The 24504-nt window shown below is 42.2% G+C and overlaps 3 protein-coding genes, 1 non-coding gene and 1 pseudogene across 5 annotated transcripts in view; 3 read left to right on the forward strand and 2 right to left on the reverse strand.

The window, feature by feature from the left end:
- The window catches only part of kiaa0586 (KIAA0586 ortholog), a 30029-nt gene extending 18758 nt beyond the window's left edge, over window positions 1-11271 (reverse strand). The window contains exons 1-8 of one of the 2 annotated variants that reach the window (XM_087780595.1): window positions 11146-11271; window positions 9901-9940; window positions 9743-9812; window positions 8733-8856; window positions 8544-8608; window positions 8412-8479; window positions 6804-6885; window positions 1630-1884 (exon numbers count right to left, since the gene is read on the reverse strand). In XM_087780595.1, coding sequence (XP_087636721.1) covers window positions 1630-1884; window positions 6804-6885; window positions 8412-8479; window positions 8544-8608; window positions 8733-8856; window positions 9743-9812; window positions 9901-9910 — 674 coding nt within the window. In that variant the 5' untranslated portion in view covers window positions 9911-9940; window positions 11146-11271. The remainder of the gene's footprint in view (window positions 1-1629; window positions 1885-6803; window positions 6886-8411; window positions 8480-8543; window positions 8609-8732; window positions 8857-9742; window positions 9813-9900; window positions 9941-11145) is intronic. The other variant, XM_087780594.1, reaches the window with a different exon arrangement.
- irf2bpl (interferon regulatory factor 2 binding protein-like) lies at window positions 3310-6254 on the reverse strand. Its single transcript, XM_087780596.1, has one exon. The coding sequence runs from the start codon at window positions 6162-6164 to the stop codon at window positions 4374-4376; it is 1791 nt and encodes a 596-aa protein (XP_087636722.1). The 5' UTR covers window positions 6165-6254; the 3' UTR covers window positions 3310-4373.
- A 445-nt stretch (window positions 11272-11716) lies between the features above and the next one.
- On the forward strand, window positions 11717-24138 carry snx6 (sorting nexin 6). The gene is made up of 14 exons (XM_087780597.1): window positions 11717-11775; window positions 11925-11975; window positions 14953-15057; window positions 15998-16108; window positions 16199-16320; window positions 17869-17992; window positions 18065-18160; window positions 18224-18329; window positions 18394-18469; window positions 20135-20174; window positions 20242-20328; window positions 20406-20565; window positions 23052-23137; window positions 23228-24138. Exons 1-14 carry the CDS (start codon window positions 11770-11772, stop codon window positions 23279-23281), a joined length of 1224 nt encoding a protein of 407 aa, XP_087636723.1. The 5' UTR covers window positions 11717-11769; the 3' UTR covers window positions 23282-24138.
- LOC148060183 (small nucleolar RNA SNORD53/SNORD92) lies at window positions 19851-19933 on the forward strand (annotated as a pseudogene).
- Window positions 22635-22712, forward strand: LOC148060184 (small nucleolar RNA SNORD53/SNORD92). Its single transcript, XR_015709332.1, has one exon. It is a non-coding gene; the product is annotated as a small nucleolar RNA SNORD53/SNORD92 (small nucleolar RNA).
- Window positions 24139-24504: the final 366 nt, after the last annotated feature.

Genomic DNA, 24504 nt, shown 5'->3' on the forward strand with positions numbered 1-24504 from the left:
CTCTGGTGTTGTGATAGTGTAGTAACAAGTATATATGTGTAGTATTGTCCAGTACTTGACTCTGGTGTTGTGATAGTGTAATAACAAGTATATATATGTAGTATTGTCCAGTACTTGACTCTGGTGTGGTGATAGTGTAGTAACAAGTATATATATGTAGTATTGTCCAGTACTTGACTCTGGTGTTGTGATAGTGTAATAACAAGTATATATGTGTAGTATTGTCCAGTACTTGACTCTGGTGTGGTGATAGTGTAGTAACAAGTATATATGTGTAGTATTGTCCAGTACTTGACTCTGGTGTTGTGATAATGTAATAACAAGTATATATGTGTAGTATTGTCCAGTACTTGACTCTGGTGTTGTGATAGTGTAGTAACAAGTATATATGTGTAGTATTGTCCAGTACTTGACTCTGGTGTTGTGATAGTGTAGTAACAAGTATATATGTGTAGTATTGTCCAGTACTTGACTCTGGTGTGGTGATAGTGTAGTAACAAGTATATATGTGTATTATTGTCCAGTACTTGACTCTGGTGTTGTGATAGTGTAGTAACAAGTATATATGTGTAGTATTGTCCAGTACTTGACTCTGGTGTTGTGATAGTGTAATAACAAGTATATATGTGTAGTATTGTCCAGTACTTGACTCTGGTGTGGTGATAGTGTAGTAACAAGTATATATGTGTAGTATTGTCCAGTACTTGACTCTGGTGTTGTGGTAATGTAATAACAAGTATATATGTGTAGTATTGTCCAGTACTTGACTCTGGTGTTGTGATAGTGTAGTAACAAGTATATATGTGTAGTATTGTCCAGTACTTGACTCTGGTGTTGTGATAGTGTAGTAACAAGTATATATGTGTAGTATTGTCCAGTACTTGACTCTGGTGTGGTGATAGTGTAGTAACAAGTATATATGTGTATTATTGTCCAGTACTTGACTCTGGTGTTGTGATAGTGTAGTAACAAGTATATATGTGTAGTATTGTCCAGTACTTGACTCTGATGTTGTGATAGTGTAGTAACAAGTATATATGTGTAGTATTGTCCAGTACTTGACTCTGATGTTGTGATAGTGTAGTAACAAGTATATATGTGTAGTATTGTCCAGTACTTGGCTCTGGTGTTGTAATAGTGTAGTAACAAGTATATATATGTAGTATTGTCCAGTACTTGACTCTGGTGTTGTGATAGTATAGTAACAAGTATATATATGTAGTATTGTCCAGTACTTGACTCTGGTGTTGTAGTATTTTCAGACCACATGACTCTTGACGAAGTCGTAACTGCTTTCATTCGTTTTCAAACCAAAATATGTCCAAACATCAGCTTAAAAAGCTGCTGGAGTCACTGTATCCTCTCGTCCTCAGCCATCGCCTGGATCTCACGTGAACGTAGGGTTCCTTTAGCTGCGGAGGACGTAACGACTGCTGCCATCTAGTGGCAATAAGCTTAATTGAAACACAGAAATGAACAACCGGCGTGACATTAGCATGTTAACTGTAAATGAGATGTATTATTGTGTAGTAATATTTAGTGTGTTGATATTTTCACACAAGGGGCCATAATCTCACTGAAACAATGACATCCTTGCACGTCAGGAAATCGACGTGAACTGATACTTACTCGCTGGTCAAGGCGTCCAGGTGCGAGTTCAGCGCCTCACGGGCCGACGCTCGTCTCAGCGAGTCCAGGTTCTCGTCCACGATCTTCTTCCGTCTCTGAAGCTGCCTGAGGGAACGTCGAGCGTCCTCCAGCGAGGACGTCTCGCAGGGTCTCGCCGGACCGGATCGTTTCCTCGCGGCTCGGAGGTCATCGTTCGTCTGGTTTATTTTCCCGCCGTGTTGCTGCGCCGACGTGTCCTGGACGTCGAGTCTCTCCCTGATGGACGAGAACGTTATTGAGGACGAGTGTTTAAGGGACGGAGACGAGAGACAATAAAATCTAACGATTAATGATAAAACGGTGAATTTTCAACATGTTTATGACATTCGTTCATATGTCGCTCGGATCTCGTCTATATCTGGACCGTGTTTCCGTTTGTAGTTTCATCAAAACAAATCTCTTGTTTACGTCCTTCAGTCGTAGTCATTCATTTTATTTAAGTTTATCCGAGGTTTTTTTTGGAGGGGGGGTGGGGGGGTGGGTTTGTGAACAAAACACCTCCGCCTCGATAACCTCTACTCATTTTACAGCCTGGAGATAAGGTTGCTGCAGCATGTTGGGCTGCTGTTGCTTGGCAACACAGTGGTTACCCAGGGCAACAGCAGGCAGGGATGCTGAGGGAGGAGAAATTATTCCATTCATGTCGACGGCTGTGAGGAAAAAACTGTTTTGCAAAGACCGAGAGCGAGAAATTATTCATGAGCTCACGTGTGTGTGTGTGTGTGTGTGTGTGTGTGTGTGTGTGTGTGTGTGTGTGTGTGTGTGTGTGCGGCTGACACAATATTCTGTTGTGTCGTTTTTTTTTTCTTGTACAAACTAAAAAAAAACAATCTGTGATAGGAAGATATGAAAGAAAAGAAAAGAAAAACATCTGTCCATTTAAACGTGGCGCGAGGATGCTAACGGAGTAAAAGTGCTGACATCATCACCTTGTAATTGAGGCGCCGTGCACACGCACCCGCACACACATGCACACACACGCACACTCAGTCTCGTCTGAGCGTCTCACTCACTCTCGCCCGCTGCGTTTGGAAATCACCCCGGAGACCCAGACAGAAGTGAGGTACATTAGCATGGGACCGGTGGAGTCCTGAGTGAAGGTCACCTTCACATCGTCTCTCAGGTGGAGACACTTCGTCTCCACTGAAGGTCGTCTTTTTCAAAATAAAAAAATAAAGATATAAACAAATGCTTTTTGACATCAACACTGTTTTTATTCCTCGTGACGCTCACATCTGGGCGAACGCATCGACGAGCTGCAATGATCGATCGACGATGATGATGATGGTGTCGCTGGCGCTTATCGCCGTGACAACGTTGCAGATGAAGATCAAGACAGCGTTATCTGTCAGATGCAGTCTGTGGCGTCTGTGCTGCAGTGCAGCTGAGGCAGACAAAGGCTCGACACTGCAGTGTGTGCAGCAGCTGGTTTCCATGGTAACCCCCCCAGTTGCAGCCCGTCTCCATAGTAACCACCGATGACTACTACGTTTTTTGAGATGTACTAAAGATGTATATTCTCTCTCTTCTTACAGAGTGAATCTAAAATACTCGATCGCTCGCTCTGCAATCGACTACTACTGCCTGGACTAGAATCCGTGCGACGACTTGTAAACAACGAGATAAAAATCCACATGAAAAGTCAATACCAATGAGATTTATTAGACTCAAGGCACAAGATCTAATGTGAAATAAAAAAAGTTCTCCTGTCACCAAAAATGTACAAAATAAGACTTATTGCAGCAACAACCTTTAAAAACAGATTTATAGATTAAAAAAACAGACTGTACAAATTTAGAATGTCGTATGGAAGGTTACACTTGTGGGCAGACACGGACAAATATTGGAAGCTGCCTGACTACTACTACAATTTGAAAATTAAAAAAAAAATCACCTCAACCTGGTTGTCATGACAACACCAACACTATGACTCTTTACAGGGAAAAACAGCCACATGAGAACATTTAGAACATTCATCGACCGCCGTGACGGGGACGACAGGGACACAGTTATCTACAATAACTTATCGATGACATGTGAAGCCACGGAAACAGTTTTTTCAGTTAGTCGAGGAAGGTAAGAGAGAAGGTTTGGTCCGTGCACACGATTCATACGTTGGTTTAGTTTCTCAGATCCGAGGGACTTGATCCCACAGTTCAAATCCTTTCTTAACCGTGAACTCGATGTATCTTCAGCAGCTTGTTGGTTACAGTGAGTCTGATGGTGATATTTTTTATAAAGTATTTCTATTAAAAACTCAATGAGAAAATTCCTTCAGCTTCATTTTCATTTGTTTTTGGAAGTATAATCGATACTATCTGGTCCTTATCTTAACTTAAACACTGGCATCTTTACAAGTCAACATTAATCTTAATAACCATCAGGCCACAGAAATGACTTGAAGGGCCTCAAGTCTGACAGATATTTTTGGATGTTTTCAACTCTTTTGTTTCAGGAACCGTTGCTACAGAACAATATTGACGTGATTTGAGGTCAACAGTTTTTGTTCATGCTGACGATTTCTCAATCAAAACGTCAAAATAAGAGCCTCAAATAAATAACAAGGTGTCAAATATTGGATTCATTTTCTCCCTTTGATGTCATCTTGAGTTGCATACAAAGTTCAACATTCTGTGGTTGGTTTGAAAAGTTAGGAACCAGATTAAATCCTCAGCATTGAGTTAAGTTTGAGTCTCCGGTCCAGTTCAGGGGTCTCTCTCCTTCTTCACCTTCACGTCTCCGGCCAGGATGGTGGCGATCTCGCCCTGCATGAAGGCCCAGGGCACGTTGGAGCCCACCAGTGGACACTTGTCGCCGCTGGGACAGTACACCTCGCCCGACGCCCCCTGAGCCTTGATGCTCTCTCGGGAACAAGGGAAGCAGAACTTGTGACTCGGGGCGGAGGGACACTGGACAAAGTGGGTGTCCTCCAGACGCTCGTGGCAGATGGTGCAGCACAGGGGTCCGCTGTTGGTCACGGGGGAGTCGGGCACGCTCTGTGAGGGTCCTTGGTCCTGCTCTGAGGCGGACTGACCCGGGTCCCCGCTGCGGGAGGGCAGGCGTCTCTGGCCGGACATGGAGGACGGGGACACCGGGCTGCTGCTGGCGTGTCTGGAGGTGGTGGAGTGGACGGAGTCTCTGTCCTTGTTGGGGGACTGTGAGAGGGTGTCGGCGGCCGTCATGAGCGCGGCCATGGGCGAGGTGCCGTTCTGACGCGGCGCCGGACATTCCGGAGGTGTGGACCGTCCACCGAGTCCAGGAGCGTGTGGGGCGGGCGGCCCGTTGAAGGTGCTGGCGGACATGGAGAGTTTCAAGGCTTCGGTCTGACTGTTGATCCACTGCTGCCTCTGTTGCTCCTCCGTCAGCTTCAGACCTCCATCAGAGTCCGGCTCCGGAGACGCTTTCCTCTTCCTGGCCGTGGATCTGGAACCGCTGCCCGAAACCGAGACTCGACCCGGCACGGGCAGGGAAGTGGGCAGCATTGGGAAGCTTCCGTCCATGTGGGGCTGGGGTAGGATGTCTCCTCCTACACAGTCTTTGAAAAACCTCAAGGACTCCGGAAGCAAGTCTCCCAACAGGCGCCAGTCACCGGAACCGTGTTTCCTCTCGTACTCCAGGTACTTGAAGCCGGAAGACAAACCACGACCAAAGTCCTTCATGCAGTCCTGGTACATCTGCTTGGCGACCCCGGAGGCGCTGGAGAAGACGCTCCCGGACCCGCAAGGATACTCGATGAAGATCTTCAGCTCGAAGTCCATCCCGGGCTTGGACACGGCGTCGAAGGCGAACACCCGACCCACCAGCCCGTGGTCCTTCTTGAAGCGCACGTCGAAGGGGGTGCATCCGGACAGCGTGACCAGCGTGTCCCGCACGATCTTGGGCTTGCTGGCCCACTCCTCCTGCCGGTTCCGAAGGCTCTCGCTGAGTTCCGAGAGCGCCTCCGCGTTCCGGTGCTTCTCCTTCAGCTCCGGGTCGCTGCTGGACGAGGGTCGCTTCCCGGCTCCGGGTTCGACTCTTCCCGCCGGCGACTGCGGCTGCAGGTTCGGCGGTACCGGCGCGGAAACGAGTCCGGAGAGGCTCCTGATCCTGGAGTTCGGGCTCTGTCGGTTGAGCTCGGGCGGACCTTCCTCGGGTTTGTATCCGTTCGACGCTCCGTTCGTCGTCCTGCTGCTGCTCTGCGCGCTGTAGTCGAACCGAGCCCGTCCGTCGGCCAGAGAGTACCGGTCCAAACACGGCTGGTGCGCTTTCACCGACCCCTCGGGGGGATGGCCCGCGCCCGGGTCCTTGCCCCCCTGGCTCTTGTGCGCGTGGGCGCTCTTCAGGTGGCGCGTGGACTCGATGACGAACTCGATCCGGTCCGCGCCCTCGTAGTTGACGCAGCCGCGACACACGGGCTCGCTGAAGTCCCAGATCATGGCCCAGGGCATCCGCGGCAGGTCGCACAGGTAGCACGACTGCCGGCGCGACGAGGACAGGTGCAGCGGGGAAGACATCATCCCTCCGCCGGTCCAGAGCCTCCTCGGTCCGGAGCTGCTGCTGGAGCCTCAGACTGAGATCCTCGCACGCTTTACTCCGAAGTAACACAGGAATTTGGGGTGTAGACCCCCCCCCACCCCCACCCCACACACACACACCCTCCTGCTGGAATGCCACCTGACAGAACATGTGACGTCACAGTCCCTCCTATTGCAGGGCTCGGGAGACTTGATGCCACTATGAACCTCCTCCTCCAGCAGCACTTGCACTGTCATCCTGTCCTCACATCATCATCATCATCACCATCCCTCACGTTTACTCCCGTTTCCAAGATCACATGTCATCACAAACGAACGTCACGAGGAGAAATGTTTGTTTTCAAGATGCATCATATTCCTCATGTTCCCGTGATTTACACGCAGCGTCTGCGGATTTTTTTTTTGTCATTTCCTTTAAAGTGCAACACATTTATTCATATAAATAATAAATGTATTTTTCTCAAACGTTTACATCAAATAATCTCCGCAGGAAGAGAAAAAAAAAAGATGAATGTTAAAGGAAGTCGATGATCTCATGTGTTTTTCTGTCTGTGTTGCCAGGCAGGTTTCAGACACACACACACACAATGTTTGAGATGTTACACACACACACACACTCACCTGCATCCATCATTGTGTTGTGCGACGGTAGGATCAGGGTTTGTAGTCGAGCAGCTTCTATTCTGGTCACGGACGTGATCCCCTGTCGAACACAAAAGGTTCTTCAGACACACAATCCTGGATCCACTGCGGGGTTGTTTTTATTTTTATTGAAAAAGAAAAACTGTGATCCGTGACCTTTTGACCCCTGCCTGGTGTGGCATTAGTGTACAAACACGGACTCGCAAACACAAGGCATTTATAAATAGAAACAGCTGCTTCAAACCAGCCTGGGTAACCGTGACAACATGTCTACAGACAATGATGGGGGAGATTTCTCCGCGGAGGAGGGAGTCGTCTCCATGGCAACGGCAAGAGAGTGCGAGGTGCTCTGCTGCCACCTGCTGGACACGGTCGTAAAACTGACTCAGCAAAAAAAAAAGTGATATAAACAGGATGAATGAGTAAGTAAGTTAGTCATTTGTATTTATAGAGCGCTTTTCCAGACCAGGGTCACAAAGCGCTTAAACAATCAAAACCATTATCACTAAAATATATACTTTAAAGGTCAAGATAACACTGAGAACAACACAGGAGTTCCAGAAAATCAAGGAAAAGCCTGAACAAATAAAAAAAGTTTTTGTTTCTTGAAGGAGTCAGTAGATCATCAAAGAGAGAGGAAGATCGTTCCAAAGCTTAGGAGCAACAGCCTGAAAGGATTTCTCTCCTCTGGTCCTGAACCGTGTGTGTGTGCGTGCGTTCGTGTGCGTGTGTGTGTGCGTGTGTGTGTGCGTGTGTGTGTGTGTGTGTGTGTGTGTGTGTGCGTGTGTGTGTGATCAGATCACTGATGGAAGGTCTGACCATGAATAGATCTGAAAGTAAGAACCAGAATTTTAAAGTTGATCCTGAAAGAAACTGGCAGCCAGTGAAGAGTTTGAAGGAGAAATGTGAGTTCTTCTACTAGAGCGGCTCAGAATTCTCGCTGCAGAGTTTTGAATGAACTTGTTACAATAGTCCAGACACATGGATTACAAGCTCTAGATCATGTTGTGACAACATTTTCCTAAATTTAGAGATTTTTGTGTGCCAGGTTGTGATGTATTCCCGATTGTAGCCGCTTTTAGTGTTTTCGCTTCATGTTTTACACAATCTCAAGTAGTTGTGGAGATGATTATGATGGAAATTCAACTGGTATTATAATAAATATGCTCACTGACAAGCATCAACAAGTATTAAAATATTGTTTATATGAGTATTGGTTGATATTGTTGATTAACCTACTTATTTTTATTTTATATTTCAAAACTTGTAGAGACACTGAATTTCACTGAACCTTCAATCTTGTACTTTGACAATTAACATATGCTGATGATAAATAAAGAAGACAAAGACAGTCTTCAAGTTCTTCATATAAAAACAAGGAAAACTATATCTTTGTGTATAATAACAACAAACCCATTTTTAATTAAGCAGAGAAGCATCAAATCAACATCTATTATTCTATTTTTATCACAAGAATTGGATCTTTATATCGTAACAGTAACCATTATTTTCAATGATTGTGTTTTAGTTGATTTATTATAAATAAATAATGTTTTAAATCCCCACTAAATAGCTGGGAACGGTTACCTGCTGCATCCATGGTCGTCACCAGCAGACGTGGTTCTGAACTAGCCTCTGGTTTCCCGTCGATCTCCCTGAACGCACAGAGGTCACGTAACCGTGGTTTTCATGATGGTTTTAATCACAAGTTTGTGGTACCTTTTTGTTTCAAGCAGCGTCCGAGCCTCCTCCAGCAGCCGACACACTTGATCGTCCAAGTTTGTCTGAGGACAAACATTGACGTGTGCTTTTTTATTCTACTTTATTGTTCCAAGAATACATATTGGTAAAGCTTCAAAGCAGATACGTGCTGATGACATTTAGTGTTTCTGCAGCTTCATCATTTACCTCACGAGCAGCTCGGTCTGCCATGTCAGTGTCTCCAAAGTGAGCAGAGGAAATCCTCTCAGTCTGAGACGTGGAGGAGTTTTGGATCGGGTCCAGAAACTGACCTTTGACCTTCTGGCGTGAACTAGAGAGAGAGAGATAGAACTTTATTGATTTGTTTTTCCAAATAGCAATACACAGCAATAAAGAAGATAATTCATAAAAAATAATAAATAAGAACAAGAGCAAAGTTTCTATAAAAAGAAAGTACAAGATGACACAATCTAAGTCTAAAGATAAAAAACATAGATCAAAGACAAAGGATACAAAGATTAACATGGAATAGAATGTCACGATACTTTATGCTTTCGCTCCACTCCTGCCCCCAAACTCACAATTGTAAGTAAGTAAGTAAGTAATATTTATTTATATAGCGCTTTTCGAGACCAGGGTCACAAAGCGCTTAAACAATCCAAACAATACTCAAAAAAGTACATACTTTAAAGATCAAGATAATACTGAGAACAACACAGGAGTTCGAGAAATTCAAGGAAAAGCCTGAACAAATAGAAACGTCTTAAGATGTTTCTTAAAGGAGTCAGTAGACTCCATCAAGCGCAAAGAGAGAGAAGATCGTTCCAAAGCTTAGGAGCAACAGCCTGAAAAGATTTCTCTCCTCTGGTCCTGAGCCGTGTGCGAGGAACCATAAGTAGATTCTGATCCACAGACCTCAGAGCCCGAGCTGGGGTGTAAGGCTGGATCAGATCACTGATGTAAGGAGGAAGGAAGAATTGTAGAGATAGATAGATAGATTCTATTAATCCTTCTCGAGCTCTACCTCAGGAAATTGGGTTTCCAGTTCACAGCAGACATTAAAAAAAACAATAACATAAAGAAAGGATACAAAGATTAACATGGAATAGAATACATTTGATTTTTATGGTTTGATTTAAACTCATTTCTTAATATTGAACTCATCTTGTGATAGCTGTTGCATAGATGTTAGAATTCATGGATTCTTTTTTTCATACCGTTGTCTTAAAGCCGTCAGACCAGCACTACGAGCCCCTGCTGAGAACCGTGAAGTCACCAACTCTGGATCTGGAGGAGATTCACATCAATGCATTAAAATGAGAACATTTGATGACAGCGGTGGAAATGAGTGTGTAAAACATGATCGCTGACTCACCAGGATGCATTCTGGTGTTTTCAAGTCACAGGAAGGATGACTGGAAAAAACATATTTCCGGTATATATTAAAAACCTAAACAATATTTCCATTACAGATTATAACTGGGTGACAATTATGTGAATTCAATACAACTAAAATTATTCTGTGATGTTAAATCTTGCAGTAAAAAACTAGACTTAAAATAAGTTTTAGACGACTTTTTGTAAAAGTCAGGATAATGGTTAAAACGGTCAAAACTGGAGTCCGTTCCGTCGCTCCAACATGCCGTCACTTCCGGGTCTTAATACTTTGCTTTGTGGAGATAAATGGTGAATGCTGAGTCACGGGTCGTTTATTCGCTGCTTCAAGTCAAACAAAATACAAGCTTTACGATCGATCGGACGCGCTTTCCACCGGTGTCTTTACAGGTCGATAGTCCCGGGAGAAACAGTCTCGAGCTGTAGAAACATCGCTATATTTAAGGCAAATTTCCCCGGCCAGGGGGTCGTCTCTTTCCGGCAAATGGCTCTTTCAATTTGTCTATGTCTCAATCACCTGCAGAGAAACTTCCTAGCTTGCCCTTTTGCGTGGGTGGGATGGATCCTGGGTGTGTCCCGCTTCGCATCTTTGTTTCACGACCCCAGGTGTGAAAAGGCAGACGAACAGATGTTTAAATAACCGGTGTCATTTCTCTAATTCTGTTTCAAGCTAGTCTTGGAACAGTGTCAATCAGTCTGAGTGAAATGTTGATTGTGAATGTGTATTCAAACGTTTAAGCTCTTAGATGAAGCTAGTAATTTATACTTTATATTTTTGATTATCATTTAGCATTCATTTAAGTATGGCGTAAACGTATAGTGTATAATCAGTTTTAATCTAACATGGTTTAAATGCATTTGCTTTAAATATCTGCATAAAATAACATTTTGTATTACAAAAGTCGATGAAGTTTGTGCTACTTGTGATCATCGTCTTCTTGTGACGCTCCTCGCAGCTCAGCCTTAATCCAGCACTTTGGTGTCATAAGAAAGTCTTAAATGGCGTCTTGAGTCTGGATTTGTTAAATCGGATGGTTTCTTTGGGATAATCAGATGAATGTATCCACATGTCTGGGCTATGACAGCATCGATCATTCGACGAGTCTGTTGACAGGTTCTAGCAAACGTAGCTTTAAGCTAGTCGCTGGTTTCAAATTTGGCGCGCAGAACATCATAGTTGACAGACGATCCTAGACTGAAAAGTTAAATCTCAATCGCAACTCACCTGTTTTAACGATACGATAAAACCTTAGTAATAAGGCTTATTTGCTTAAATCCCGGTGGGAAGAGTAAACAACTACAACAAGGCAACTGTTGCTAGCGAAACAATCTGAACGCTTCCGGCTTCCGTTGAGGACGAATCAAAACACGGATGTCTCACTTCGACACAAATCCAGAGATCATCACGAGTTTCTTGCGGTGGAGATAAATACGTTTTATTCATTTTAACCATCGACCAAAAATGTTTAAGATAAATACAAATCTGTTATTTTGGCTTTAATGAAGCACTGAACTTAAAAATGTAAAAGTTGACTCTTTTTTTTTTTTTAGAGTTTATGTTATAGTTTTTGTTCCATTATTTCGTTTTATAATCGGATTACGATATTTAAATTCGAGATCGATTTAACATTATTTATTAAAACATAGTTAATTATGCACATTTTAAAATGATAACCTGATAATGAGATATTAACTTATATTTACTGAATTTAAAATACAATTCGAGGGTTTTTAGAGACTTTATTAAACCGAATATCAACGTTAAACTTTATTTGTTCTCCGTCGCTTGACGAAACCGGCCTCGTCCTTCTGACGTCACTCCACTTCCTGTCTCCACCCGTAGGCAGCCATGATGGTGGGTCCATCTCTTTTTCTCTTCTGTCCACCTCTGTTTTTCACGCCGATCGTGAGCCCCGGAGAGCCGCGGGGCTCCGGTGGACGCGCGGCCGGCGTGTGGCGTCGGGACCCCCCGCTAAACTGACGCTTTCCTTCTTGTCTCCACAGCAGGAAGGGCTGGACGACGGTCCCGACTTCCTCTCCGAGGAGGACCGGGGAGTGAGTACTTGATTCTTCCCTGTCTGGGCTCGTGCGCGTGCGCGCGCTCGCTCGTGCGTGTGTTTGTGTACCTGACTCATTTCGTGTCTGAACTTTGACCTCGTGGGCCGCGAGACGCGATCTTTGGATTTTGGATTTGAAGCGACATTCCAGAGATGTGTGTGCGTGGATGTGTGAGTGTGCGCGTCGGTCGGTGCGCGTGCGTGCGATCCAACTGGTTCCCCGGGTTATGATCAGGATGTTTTCATCACGCACGATGATGCGAGTCGCAGACACTGATCGTTTAACGTTCACTAACTAGTTCACTAAAACCATCAGGTGACATTGAACTAGTTTTCATTATTTATTTTTGATTTAAATGCATTTCTTTTTGTGTCACAAATGTTCTCTGTGTCTGTCGTTCATGACGATGTTACTGTCGTTCATGACGATGTTACTGTCGTTCATGATGACGTTACTGTCGTTCATGATGACGTTACTGTCGTTCATGATGACGTTACTGTCGTTCATGATGACGTTACTGTCGTTCATGATGACGTTACTGTCGTTCATGATGACGTTACTGTCGTTCATGACGATGTTACCGTCGTTCATGACGATGTTACTGCACGTTACTGTCGTTCATGATGATGTTACCGTCGTTCATGACGATGTTACCGTCGTTCATGACGATGTTACTGCACGTTACTGTCGTTCATGATGATGTTACCGTCGTTCATGATGATGTTACCGTCGTTCATGATGATGTTACCGTCGTTCATGATGACGTTACTGTCGTTCATGATGATGTTACCGTCGTTCATGATGATGTTACCGTCGTTCATGATGATGTTACCGTCGTTCATGATGACGTTACTGTCGTTCATGATGATGTTACCGTCGTTCATGACGATGTTACCGTCGTTCATGACGATGTTACTGCACGTTACTGTCGTTCATGATGATGTTACCGTCGTTCATGATGATGTTACCGTCGTTCATGACGATGTTACTGCACGTTACTGTCGTTCATGATGATGTTACCGTCGTTCATGATGATGTTACTGCACGTTACTGTCGTTCATGATGATGTTACTGTCGTTCATGATGACGTTACTGTCGTTCATGATGACGTTACTGTCGTTCATGATGACGTTACTGTCGTTCATGATGACGTTACTGTCGTTCATGATGACGTTACTGTCGTTCATGATGACGTTACTGTCGTTCATGACGATGTTACCGTCGTTCATGACGATGTTACTGCACGTTACTGTCGTTCATGATGATGTTACCGTCGTTCATGACGATGTTACCGTCGTTCATGACGATGTTACTGCACGTTACTGTCGTTCATGATGATGTTACCGTCGTTCATGATGATGTTACCGTCGTTCATGATGATGTTACCGTCGTTCATGATGACGTTACTGTCGTTCATGATGATGTTACCGTCGTTCATGACGATGTTACCGTCGTTCATGACGATGTTACTGCACGTTACTGTCGTTCATGATGATGTTACCGTCGTTCATGATGATGTTACCGTCGTTCATGACGATGTTACTGCACGTTACTGTCGTTCATGATGATGTTACCGTCGTTCATGATGATGTTACCGTCGTTCATGACGATGTTACTGCACGTTACTGTCGTTCATGACGATGTTACCGTCGTTCATGACGATGTTACTGGACGTTACTGTCGTTCATGACGATGTTACTGCACGTTACTGTCGTTCATGATGATGTTACCGTCGTTCATGATGATGTTACCGTCGTTCATGACGATGTTACCGTCGTTCATGATGATGTTACCGTCGTTCATGACGATGTTACCGTCGTTCATGACGATGTTACCGTCGTTCATGATGATGTTACCGTCGTTCATGACGATGTTACTGGACGTTACTGTCGTTCATGACGATGTTACCGTCGTTCATGACGATGTTACCGTCGTTCATGACGATGTTACTGCACGTTACTGTCGTTCATGATGATGTTACCGTCGTTCATGATGATGTTACCGTCGTTCATGACGATGTTACTGGACGTTACTGTCGTTCATGACGACGTTACCGTCGTTCATGACGATGTTACTGGACGTTACTGTTGTTCATGACGATGTTACCGTCGTTCATGACGATGTTACCGTCGTTCATGACGATGTAACTGCACGTTACTGTCGTTCATGATGATGTTACCGTCGTTCATGACGATGTTACCGTTGTTCATGACGATGTTACCGTCGTTCATGACGATGTTACTGGACGTTACTGTCGTTCATGACGATGTTACCGTCGTTCATGACGATGTTACCGTCGTTCATGACGATGTTACCGTCGTTCATGACGATGTTACCGTTGTTCATGACGATGTTACTGGACGTTACTGTCGTTCATGACGATGTTACCGTCGTTCATGACGATGCTACTGGACGTTACTGTCGTTCATGACGATGTTACCGTCGTTCATGACGATGCTACTGGACGTTACTGTCGTTCATGACGATGTTACTGGACGTTACCGTCGTTCATGACGATGTTACTGCGTTCATGACGATGTTACTGGACGTTACTGTCGTTCATGACGATGTTACCGTCGTTCATGACGATGTTACTGGACGTTACTGTCGTTCATGACGATGTTACTGTCGTACATGATGACGTTACTGTCGTTCATGACGATGTTACTGGACGTTACTGTCGTTCATGATGACGTTACTGTCGTTCATGACGATGTTACTGGACGTTACCGTCGTTCATGATGATACTGTCGTTCATGACGACGTTACTGTCGTTCGTGACGACGTTACTGTCGTTCGTGACGACGTTACTGTCGTTCGTGACGACGTTACTGTCGTTCGTGACGACGTTACTGTCGTTCGTGATGATGTCAACACCATAAAGTGACTTTATATCCCTGGACTGAACAGATGCATGTTTGACCAGCGAGACTTTGATACGGGATCAATAATGTTCATCTTTGATGATCACTAGCCCAGGGCGGTCAACGTGGACCTCCAGACGGACGCGACCTTGCAGGTGGACATCTCGGACGCTCTCAGCGAGAGGGACAAGGTCAAGTTCACCGTCCACACCAAGGTATTCTTTTGTTTACAAAAGTACAAGTTTGCTTTTCCTTCACGTTATCTGGCAAAATAAAGTCACATTTTCATTATATTCTAGAATTTCTAGTCGACTTTGAAGCTGCTGATGTAAAACTTCACTCATTAAGATGTTAAAACCTGAGATTTAACATTATATATATATATATATATATAACATGTATCCTGAAACGGGACAGATATTTAAGTTTACGGTTAAGTAAACATTATTTAGAAATCTTAAAAAGCCATTTTAACTCTGAAGCTACTGAGTAATCAAATGCTGTGTCTCAAATCGCATACTTCTCTTAGTATACTAGAAGTTAGTATGCATCAGGATAGTGTACGTACTAACTAGTACAAAAATTCTCCACAGATAGTATGTCTCAAATCAAACTCTGCTGCTACACACTAACAGGAAATGACGCGACAGCTTCTTCTTCTTCTACTACTATTTAACGATGGTGGCAACCATGTTTGAACGCCATCGCCACCTGCTGGCAGCACGTTTTGCAAGTTTGGAAGAAGAAATAAAGAAAAAATATGAGAATCTAAATATTCGCGAGATATTTAAGCTGGTATCAGCAGCGAAGACGTGTTTATCCTCCTACTGCTGCAGAAAATGCACCTGTAAGTATATGAATATATATGCATTTATACAGTATATGATGTAACTTCCGTTTAAAACGTCACTAAGATGGCGGCTGTTTAGTGTGGTTAGTGTCCATCGAACCATACTCAGTTTTTTGGGCGTTTTAGTAACAATTTAGTGTGCATGGAGCACTAAATTTCGCATACTAAGAATTGGGACGCACTTGCGCACTAAAAATACTAACTTTGAGTACGCTAGTATGCGATTTGAGACACAGCAAAAGTGTCAACCATTACCCGTGGCTGTGGTGGATGTGAACCCATGATGTGTCGTGTCTTCCCCTCAGAGCACACTACCTAACTTCAAGCAGAATGAATTCTCCGTGGTCCGGCAGCACGAGGAGTTCATCTGGCTGCACGACTCCTTCGTGGAGAACGAGGACTACGCCGGATACATTGTAAGAGACGCTCGTGCGTCCAGTGAGAATAGAACTTTTATTTTTGTAACTTTTAAACAATCGAGCAGTGATTTATTTCTTCATCCTCAGATCCCCCCGGCGCCCCCCAGACCGGACTTCGATGCGTCCAGAGAGAAGCTGCAGAAGCTGGGCGAGGGAGAAGGCTCCATGACTAAAGAGGAGTTCACTAAGATGAAGCAAGAGCTGGAGGCGTGAGTTCAACCTCCTCATAAACCTCCATTAGCTCTTAATTCCAAGTCCTTGATCAACAGTCTGTATTACAACATGTACAGCAAAGGAAACTAGACGCTGTAAACTGAAGTATTAGTATTCAAAGTAATTCAAAGTAGTGGAAACGGTTGAAATCATGGATAAAGAAGAAATACTGATGTGAAAACATTCAAATAAACTGAAAAATATTGACAAGAAGACAAAAAGAAGGAGAAGAAGAAAAAGTAGTAGTAGTCGTGGTAGTAGAAGAAGCAGCAGCAGTAGAAGTAGTAGTAGAAGAACTACAATTTGTTGTAAAAGTACAAGTTGAATTAGTGTATTAGTAGTAAAAACCATAAGTAGAATTATTAGTAAAACTATAAGTAGAATTAATAGTAAAAGCAGGAGTAGAATTAGTAGCAGAAGTAGTAGTAGAATTGGTAGTATAAGTATAAGTAGTAGAAGCAGCAATAGTAAGATTAGTAGTAAAACTAGAAGTAGAATTAATAGTAGACTTTTTAGAAGAAATAGTAGTATAATAAGTAGTATAAATAGTAAAAGTAGGAGTCGAAGAAGTATTAGTAGAATAAGCAGTAGTAAAGTAGTATTATAAGTAGTATTAAGTAGACAACGGTGTTTTTAAAGTTGAAGTTTCTAGGTGTGAGTAGATGAAAGTACTTGAAGGTCAAAGTAGGAGTTCAAACACGAGTTGAGGAGTTTTATCATCCAAGTGAATGGAGCGAAGAAAAGGGTAGAAAAAGAGGAATGGAAGAAAGAGTTGAAGAGATCAAAGCGGATCTCAACAGTACCTTCAACATTCACGACTAAACGTTTGCTTTAAAACCACAAGCAAGTAGAGATTTTCTCTCACATCCCTTTCTTGGTCTCTAACAGGATGTTGGTTCTATAGTAGAGCTGCTTTGTTTTTGTCTTTTTATTTTAGTGTACCACAATAATCAAACTAAAGTATGTGACTACACACCAATCATGGACTAAAACATCATCTATGGCTCAAACTACTGCAATCTTGCTGCTCCTTAAATCACTTCTAAATGTTTTTGTGTTCAAAACTCTTGACAGTGTTGCTTACGGTGAAAAATTGACTCTGTTTTAAATCTGTAAATCACAAAGTAAACCTGTAGTATTTTCATGGTTTCTCTGCAATAATAACTTTAAATTGAACGGTTTAAAAACACACAAAACTTGGTTCGTATTCTTTCTGTAACATTAAACATGTTCCATCTTAAAATGACTCTTTAAACAATGAATGTATTTTTAAATGTACATTTTTCCCTGACACCAAAATTTAAAAGTTATTTTAAGGACAAAGTCAAAAGTCTTAAATTATGATAATTAAAAGCAAATACAGCTTATTTTGTCAAATTAAAATGTGAAATTTCTGTCCATAATCCTCAACATCTGAGCTTTAATCTCACAATTAATAAGCTTTTTGTTCCATAAAAGCAAGTGTTTTACAGACTTTAAACCAGGCTACGTCTGGCTGTCATGGACTGGTGCATGTTTTGACCCCACGACCTCTCTTGTGCTAGAGAGTACCTCGCCATCTTCAAGAAGACCGTGGCCATGCACGAGGTGTTCCTGTGCCGTGTCGCGGCTCATCCCATCCTCAGGAAGGACCTCAACTTCCACGTGTTCCTGGAGTACAACCAGGACGTGAGTGTCCGCCTCTGTCCACCTTACCGTGTCGGGGACCATGACCTCTGACCCCGTGTCCCCCGACAACAGCTGAGCGTGCGAGGGAAGAACAAGAAGGAGAAGCTGGAGGACTTCTTCAAGAACGTGGTGAAGTCGGCGGACGGCGTCCTGGTGGCGGGGGTCAAGGTGAGAGGTCGATAGACGTTAAACTAAAAAACGGTTTGGCGTCACGATGTCGTCGATCTGCAGGACGTCGACGACTTCTTCGAGCACGAAAAGACGTTTCTGTTGGAGTACCACAACCGGGTGAAGGACTCGTCTGCCAAGTCCGACAGAATGATCCGCTCTCACAAAAGTGAGCTGAGAAATAATGTCTTCTTCTGAAGTGGGTGTGTTTGACTCGTGCGTCCTTCGCTCAGATGCTGCAGACGACATCAACAGAATCGCTTCCTCGCTCTACGCTCTGGGCACGCAGGACTCCACCGACCTGTGCAAGTGAGTCCAGATCTCAGGTGTTTGCTCGTCGCACAAGAGCAGCCGCCGGCACCAGATCAAGTGGATTTAGAAGACGAGTCATGTGTGTGCGTCACAAACTAAATGGTTCCAACAGAGAGTAAACCACTTATTATATTGCGTCTTTATTTTGATTATTTAAGGCTAAATTGTCTCCTTTCTTTTGTTTGTTAACAAGATAACAGCAGAATAACATGAATACATAGGTGTGGAAAATATTCGGATCCATCTCCTTCTACAAATCGTATCCAATATTAACCATTAAAACCTCTATCAGTTTGGCTCGTTCGGCTTCTATTCCTCTTTTTCTACCCTTTTCTCTCCATTCACTTGAATGATAAAACTCTTCAACTCGTGTTTCAACTCCTTAAACTTCAGGTACTTTCATCTACTCACACCTAGAAACTTAAACTTTAAAAATACTTTTTTCTACTTCTACTACTTATTCTACTACTACTTCTACTTTTACTACTTATTATTCTACTCCCACTACTACTTGTACTACTACTTCTTGTACATCTACTACTAATTCTACAACTACTTAAACTTGTACTACTAATCCTTCTACTAATTCCACTACTACTTCTACTTCTACTCATAACTCTACTACTTCTACGACTACTTATTTTTCTACTACTTATTATTGTACTACTTCTACTACTTATTCTACTCCACCTACCTCTTCTTATACTACTAATACTTTTACTACTTCTACGTTTACTACTAATTCTACTTCTTATTCTACTCCCACTACTACTTATTCTACTTATACTTCTACTACTTCTACTCCCACTACTTCTTCTATTCCCACTTCTTCTTATACTTCTACTACTTGTTCTACTTCTTCTACTCCCACTACTACTTGTTCTACTTCTACTACTAATTCTACTTTTTTCTTCTATTTACTTCTTTTTACTTCTGTTTCTTCCACTTTATTTCAACATGTTCAGCTCAGTCTTTCTTCTTTATGTGATCATTTCAGCTGTTTCCACAGATTTTTACTTTAAATAATAAAACTTTCAAGCATTTCACTTTACATTCATCATTCACACGGCATTTTCTTCTGGAAATGCAAGTTAAGTTTTCTCTTTCTTATCCAAATTTGGTTGGTTAAATATACAAACCTTTGTGAATGTAATTTTTGAAGAGTTTAAATAACATGTGTTCATATTGCAGTACTTCTGGTTCTCTCCCTCTAATCCCTTTTGTTGTGAAAATAAAATGACTATACGTGCTTTGATTTATTCAAAAGGGATAGAAAGACGTGGGTATGAAACAACATTTAATTTGCGTTAAAATAGACACGAGATGTAGAATATTTGACACATCCATTACATTACTGTCGACGTGCTCGGCTCCAGGTCACGAGTGATGATGCTGAGAAAAGGTTTCGCTAAATAATCTGATATCATTTGATGTCACGATTTCTCTTGGCTGTCTGACGGACCTGCATCCAGCTTCTAATTTAATAACAAGAGGACCTGACTGTCTTCAGTTCGACACCAGTCCGTCAAGGTTAACCTCCTCCTCTGACATGCTTCCCAGTCATTAGAATAAAGTTGGCAGCAGATCCAGTACTTTTAGTGGTTCTAGTTATTGGATATTTACATCATCTTGACTCGCTGACTCTTCTTCTTCTGCTCGCAGGTTCTTCCTGAAAGTCTCGGAGTTGTTTGAGAAGACAAGGGTGAGTTTGTCACTTGATCGACCGCGTTGATCTGAAACTTCTGTTCATTTCATTCCCATGTTTTCAGAAAATCGAAGCTCGAGTGGCGGCAGACGAGGACCTGAAGTTGGCGGACCTGCTGAAGTACTACCTGCGGGAGTCTCAGGCCGCTAAGGTGCGACACATGTTGCGTTGTGAAGCTTTTCCTCGGTCGTTTGCGTGACACATGTCTTCTCCCGTGACCTCGTCCAGGACCTCCTGTACCGCAGAAGTCGTTCTTTGGTGGATTACGAGAACGCCAACAAGGCTCTGGACAAAGCTCGGGCCAAAAACAAAGACGTTCTACAAGCTGAGACGAGTCAGCAGCTGTGCTGTCACAAGTTTGAGAAGATCTCAGAGTCTGCCAAGCAAGGTCAGTCCCGCCTATAGGCTCGCCTTCACTGGGATACAGGAAACAACTAGTGTTTTCAATTAAAGTAGCTCTTGAGAAAGGGTTTCTAGTTGTAACCTTCTATGAAACAAAAAATCATTTTTACATGAAGAAAAACACCTTTATAGAAAACAACCAAATGATGAACTTTTCTTAACAAAACAAAGGTGGAGCCTAAAACTAACCAGCGAAAAAATGTATAAAGATAAAAAATATTATATTAACCATCTATCTATCTTTACAGAACACTGTGTCCTTGTTTTTTTTTTTACTTTTCTTCTATTTATTTTTTAATTTTGTTAACTCTTTGTTTGTACTGTTAATGCTTCTCTTTAATTACCCATCTTTGGATTAATAAAGAAATAAGTTGGCTAGCTATCGTAGCATGCTAATACCTCCATTTGTGAATACTTGTGCTGTGTCTCAAATCGCATACTAGCGTACTCAAAGTTAGTATTTTTAGTGCGTAAGTGCGTCTTAATTCTTAGTATCTGAAATTTAGTGCTCCATGCACACTAAATTGTCACTAAAACGCCCACAAAACTGAGCATGGTTCGATGGACACTATCTACCCTAAACGGCGCCATCTTAGTGACGTTTTAAACGTAAGTTACGTCATATATATATATATATATATATATATATATATATATTATATATATATATGCATATACTTACAGGTGCATTTTTAGCCAAATGTAGGAGGTTGACACGTCTTCGGAGCTGATACCGGCGTAAATATCTCGCGAATATTTTGTTTCTTATATTTTTTCTTTATTTCTTCTTCCAAACTTGCAAAACATGTTGCCAGCAGGTGTCGCTAGTGTTCCAGCAGCTGGTTGAAACCATCGTTAAATAGTAGTACAAGAAGAAGCTGTCGCGTCATTTCTTGTTAGTGTGTAGCAGCAGTGTTTGATTTGAGACGTACAATCTGTGGAGAATTTGTGTACTACTTAGTACGTACACTATCCTGATGCATACTAACTTCTAGTATACTAAGAGAAGTATGCGATTTGAGACACAGCACAGATCTCAACTAGCTAGACTAGTTAGCCTTCTTTCTATCCAATATAATGGTGAATAGCTATTTTATGTAGCTAGCTAGCATAGTCTATCTGATATATAGTTATCTATTTAGCCTAATAGTGTAACTAGCTATTTGTCTAGCTAGGGAGCTAACTATCCTTCTTACTTACACAGTCGTCTTATCTTACAGTAACTAGTTATATTATGTAGCTAGCTAGCCGTCTATCTATCTGACATGGTTGCCTAACTAGCTCTCTATTGTTACTGTTTTATCTAACGAGATATCACCCTTTGTATACGTAAAACAAAGCTATCAAGGATAGTGTACTGTAACTAGCTATTACATTTTGTTAGCTAGCTAGCTAGCCATCTAACTGACATAGTTGTCTATCTAGCTCTTTACTTTTACTAGCTATTTTATGTAGCTAGCTAGCATATGTCTATCTGATATATAGTTATCTATTTAGCCTAATCGTTTTAATTAGCTATTTTATCTTGCTAGCAATCTATCTTTCTTACACAGTTGTCTATCTTACTGCAACTAGCTAGTTTATGTAGCTCGCTAGCATATGTCTATCTGATATATAGTTATCTATTTAGTCTACTAGTGTAACTAGCTATTTTATCCTGTTAGCTAGCCATCTATCTTACTTCCTTACTGTAACAAGCTATTTTATGTAGCTAACTAGCTAGCCATCTAGCTCTCTGACATAGTTCTCTATCTAGCTCTCTACTGTAACCATTTTATCTAACTAGCTATCACCCTGTTTATATGTAACAAAGACATAGCTATAAGCCAACTACTGTAACTAGCTATTGCATTTAGCTAGCTAGCTAGTTGTCATTATTTGACATTGTTGTCAAACTAGCTGTCTGTATATATAGATGGATATTAGAATTAAAAACATTTTCTTCAGAGAGTACTTTAGACCTTGTGCTTAAAGTTCTTTACACACCTTAAATGGAATTAAATTAAATTTAAAATGCCATTTTATCCATGTCCAGAATGATCTTGGTTATCAGGGACGAATGATGACTTGCAAAGGTTTCGCATACTTGACTGAACATCCTGTGATGTCACTTCCTCTTGGCTGTCTGATCAATCCCTGATAGCTGTGAACAACCTTGAGTTTGTCGACATCAGTATATACCTGTATATGTATGTATATATAACAAAGCTATAGCTATTAGCCTACTACTGTAACTAGCTATTGCATTTAGATAGCTAGTAAGTTGTCATTATTTGACATTGTTATCTAACTAGCTGTCTGTCTGTATAGATAGATAGATAGATGGATGGATAGACTTTATTGATATAAAGACTATAGATAGCTAGCTAACATATTGTCTACCTTCCTGGCACTATTTGCGACCAAATCAGATCACAAACGTCACACCTTGAGATTCTAAATATGATTTTTCTCATGTTTTTTTTTATTCAGAACTGATAGACTTCAAGACGAGGCGAGTGGCGGCGTTCAGAAAGAACCTAGTGGAGCTGGCAGAGCTGGAGCTCAAACACGCTAAGGTGGGTTGCTTACCTGTCCGGTGACTAGTTGGAACCTTTATTCTGAAGGGTTGAGTCTGTAATACTGTGTGTGACGCTTCTCTTCAACAGGGTAACCTCCAATTGTTGCAGAGCTGTCTCGGTGTCCTTAAAGGCAACACTTAACTGCACGAGCGCCTCGCGTCCAACCGGACATACCCACTGTTGGACGGCGCCAGGTGGACGGATGAACAGAGATTTCTGAAAGTTGGCTGAAATAAAAGAAAATAAGAAAGAGTTTAAAATATCAGGAAGACCGTCTTCATCACATTCAAGACCGCCGCACTTCCCTCTGCCGGCACCACCGGGTCGACTTGTCCGGACCCAGCAGCACCTCTACCGGTATCAAACCCGCACGGCCAGTACTTGGACCGACTGGTCTCTTTACTGACGATGCTTCGGCGGCAGGAAAAGTCTCGCTGAAGCTCGCGTCCACCATTTGGTTTAGTCAGGAGCCGACCAGTGCGATCCACGACAAGTCATATCTGTTTCTGCTTCTTCTGTCTTCACTCTCTTTTCTGCCGTCACCACTCTCTGGAGGGTCACGTGGTAAACTTCCTGTGCTGCTGCTGTTCGTCGGAGTCTTATTCTGAAAATGTAACGTCACTAAATCGAGAAGCCTTTGGACATGTTTGTATTAGTCAACTAATGATCGCTAATAATCGTCATGGTCAGTTCTGGACGAGCTTCTGTATGTTTGCCTTCATGTTAAACTTGATTTACTCTGTGAAAGAAAAAAAAAGAGAAAAGGTTGATATCACAGATTGAACGATTTTGTTTCTTTTTTGTTTTTGTACACAGACGATTCTTTTCCACTCTTCTGTGACCAAAGTTTCCTTGAACGACGAGAGAATTAGTTGAAGCTATCAAGTACAAATTAATCAAGAATTCTGTAATCAACACTGAATAAACATGTACGGACACTTTTCTTAAAATAGTCTGTCGCCATTCTTTGCATACAGTTGAATAAAAATGGAACCTTTTATCGTCTCTGTGGATAAACTATAATGTACGACACATCCTAGTGATAAAAGGTTGATCGGAACGATACATGGTTGTATCTTAGAAAAGCATTTCACTTGTAAAATGTATAATAAAAGCTGTCTTGATACCACAAACAAAATGATTAGTGTGTGTGAGGATAGGGTTGTTATTTAGGTAAAAAATAATTCGTCCAGTGTCTTAAAAAATTCTGGAGAGTATTCGAACATTCAACATGTTTATATCAAATGATGGTGTCACGTTGATAAAATAACTCGCAAGCAACGTTTTTAAAACTTGTTGGTATTAAAAGCTGAACGATTCGCAAGAAACACAAACGATTTTTAACTAACTAGTTATTGAAATTA

This window comes from Callionymus lyra, chromosome 18 (assembly GCF_982586985.1).
Source record: "Callionymus lyra chromosome 18, fCalLyr1.hap1.1, whole genome shotgun sequence".
In the NCBI taxonomy this organism is placed as follows: domain Eukaryota; kingdom Metazoa; phylum Chordata; class Actinopteri; order Syngnathiformes; family Callionymidae; genus Callionymus; species Callionymus lyra.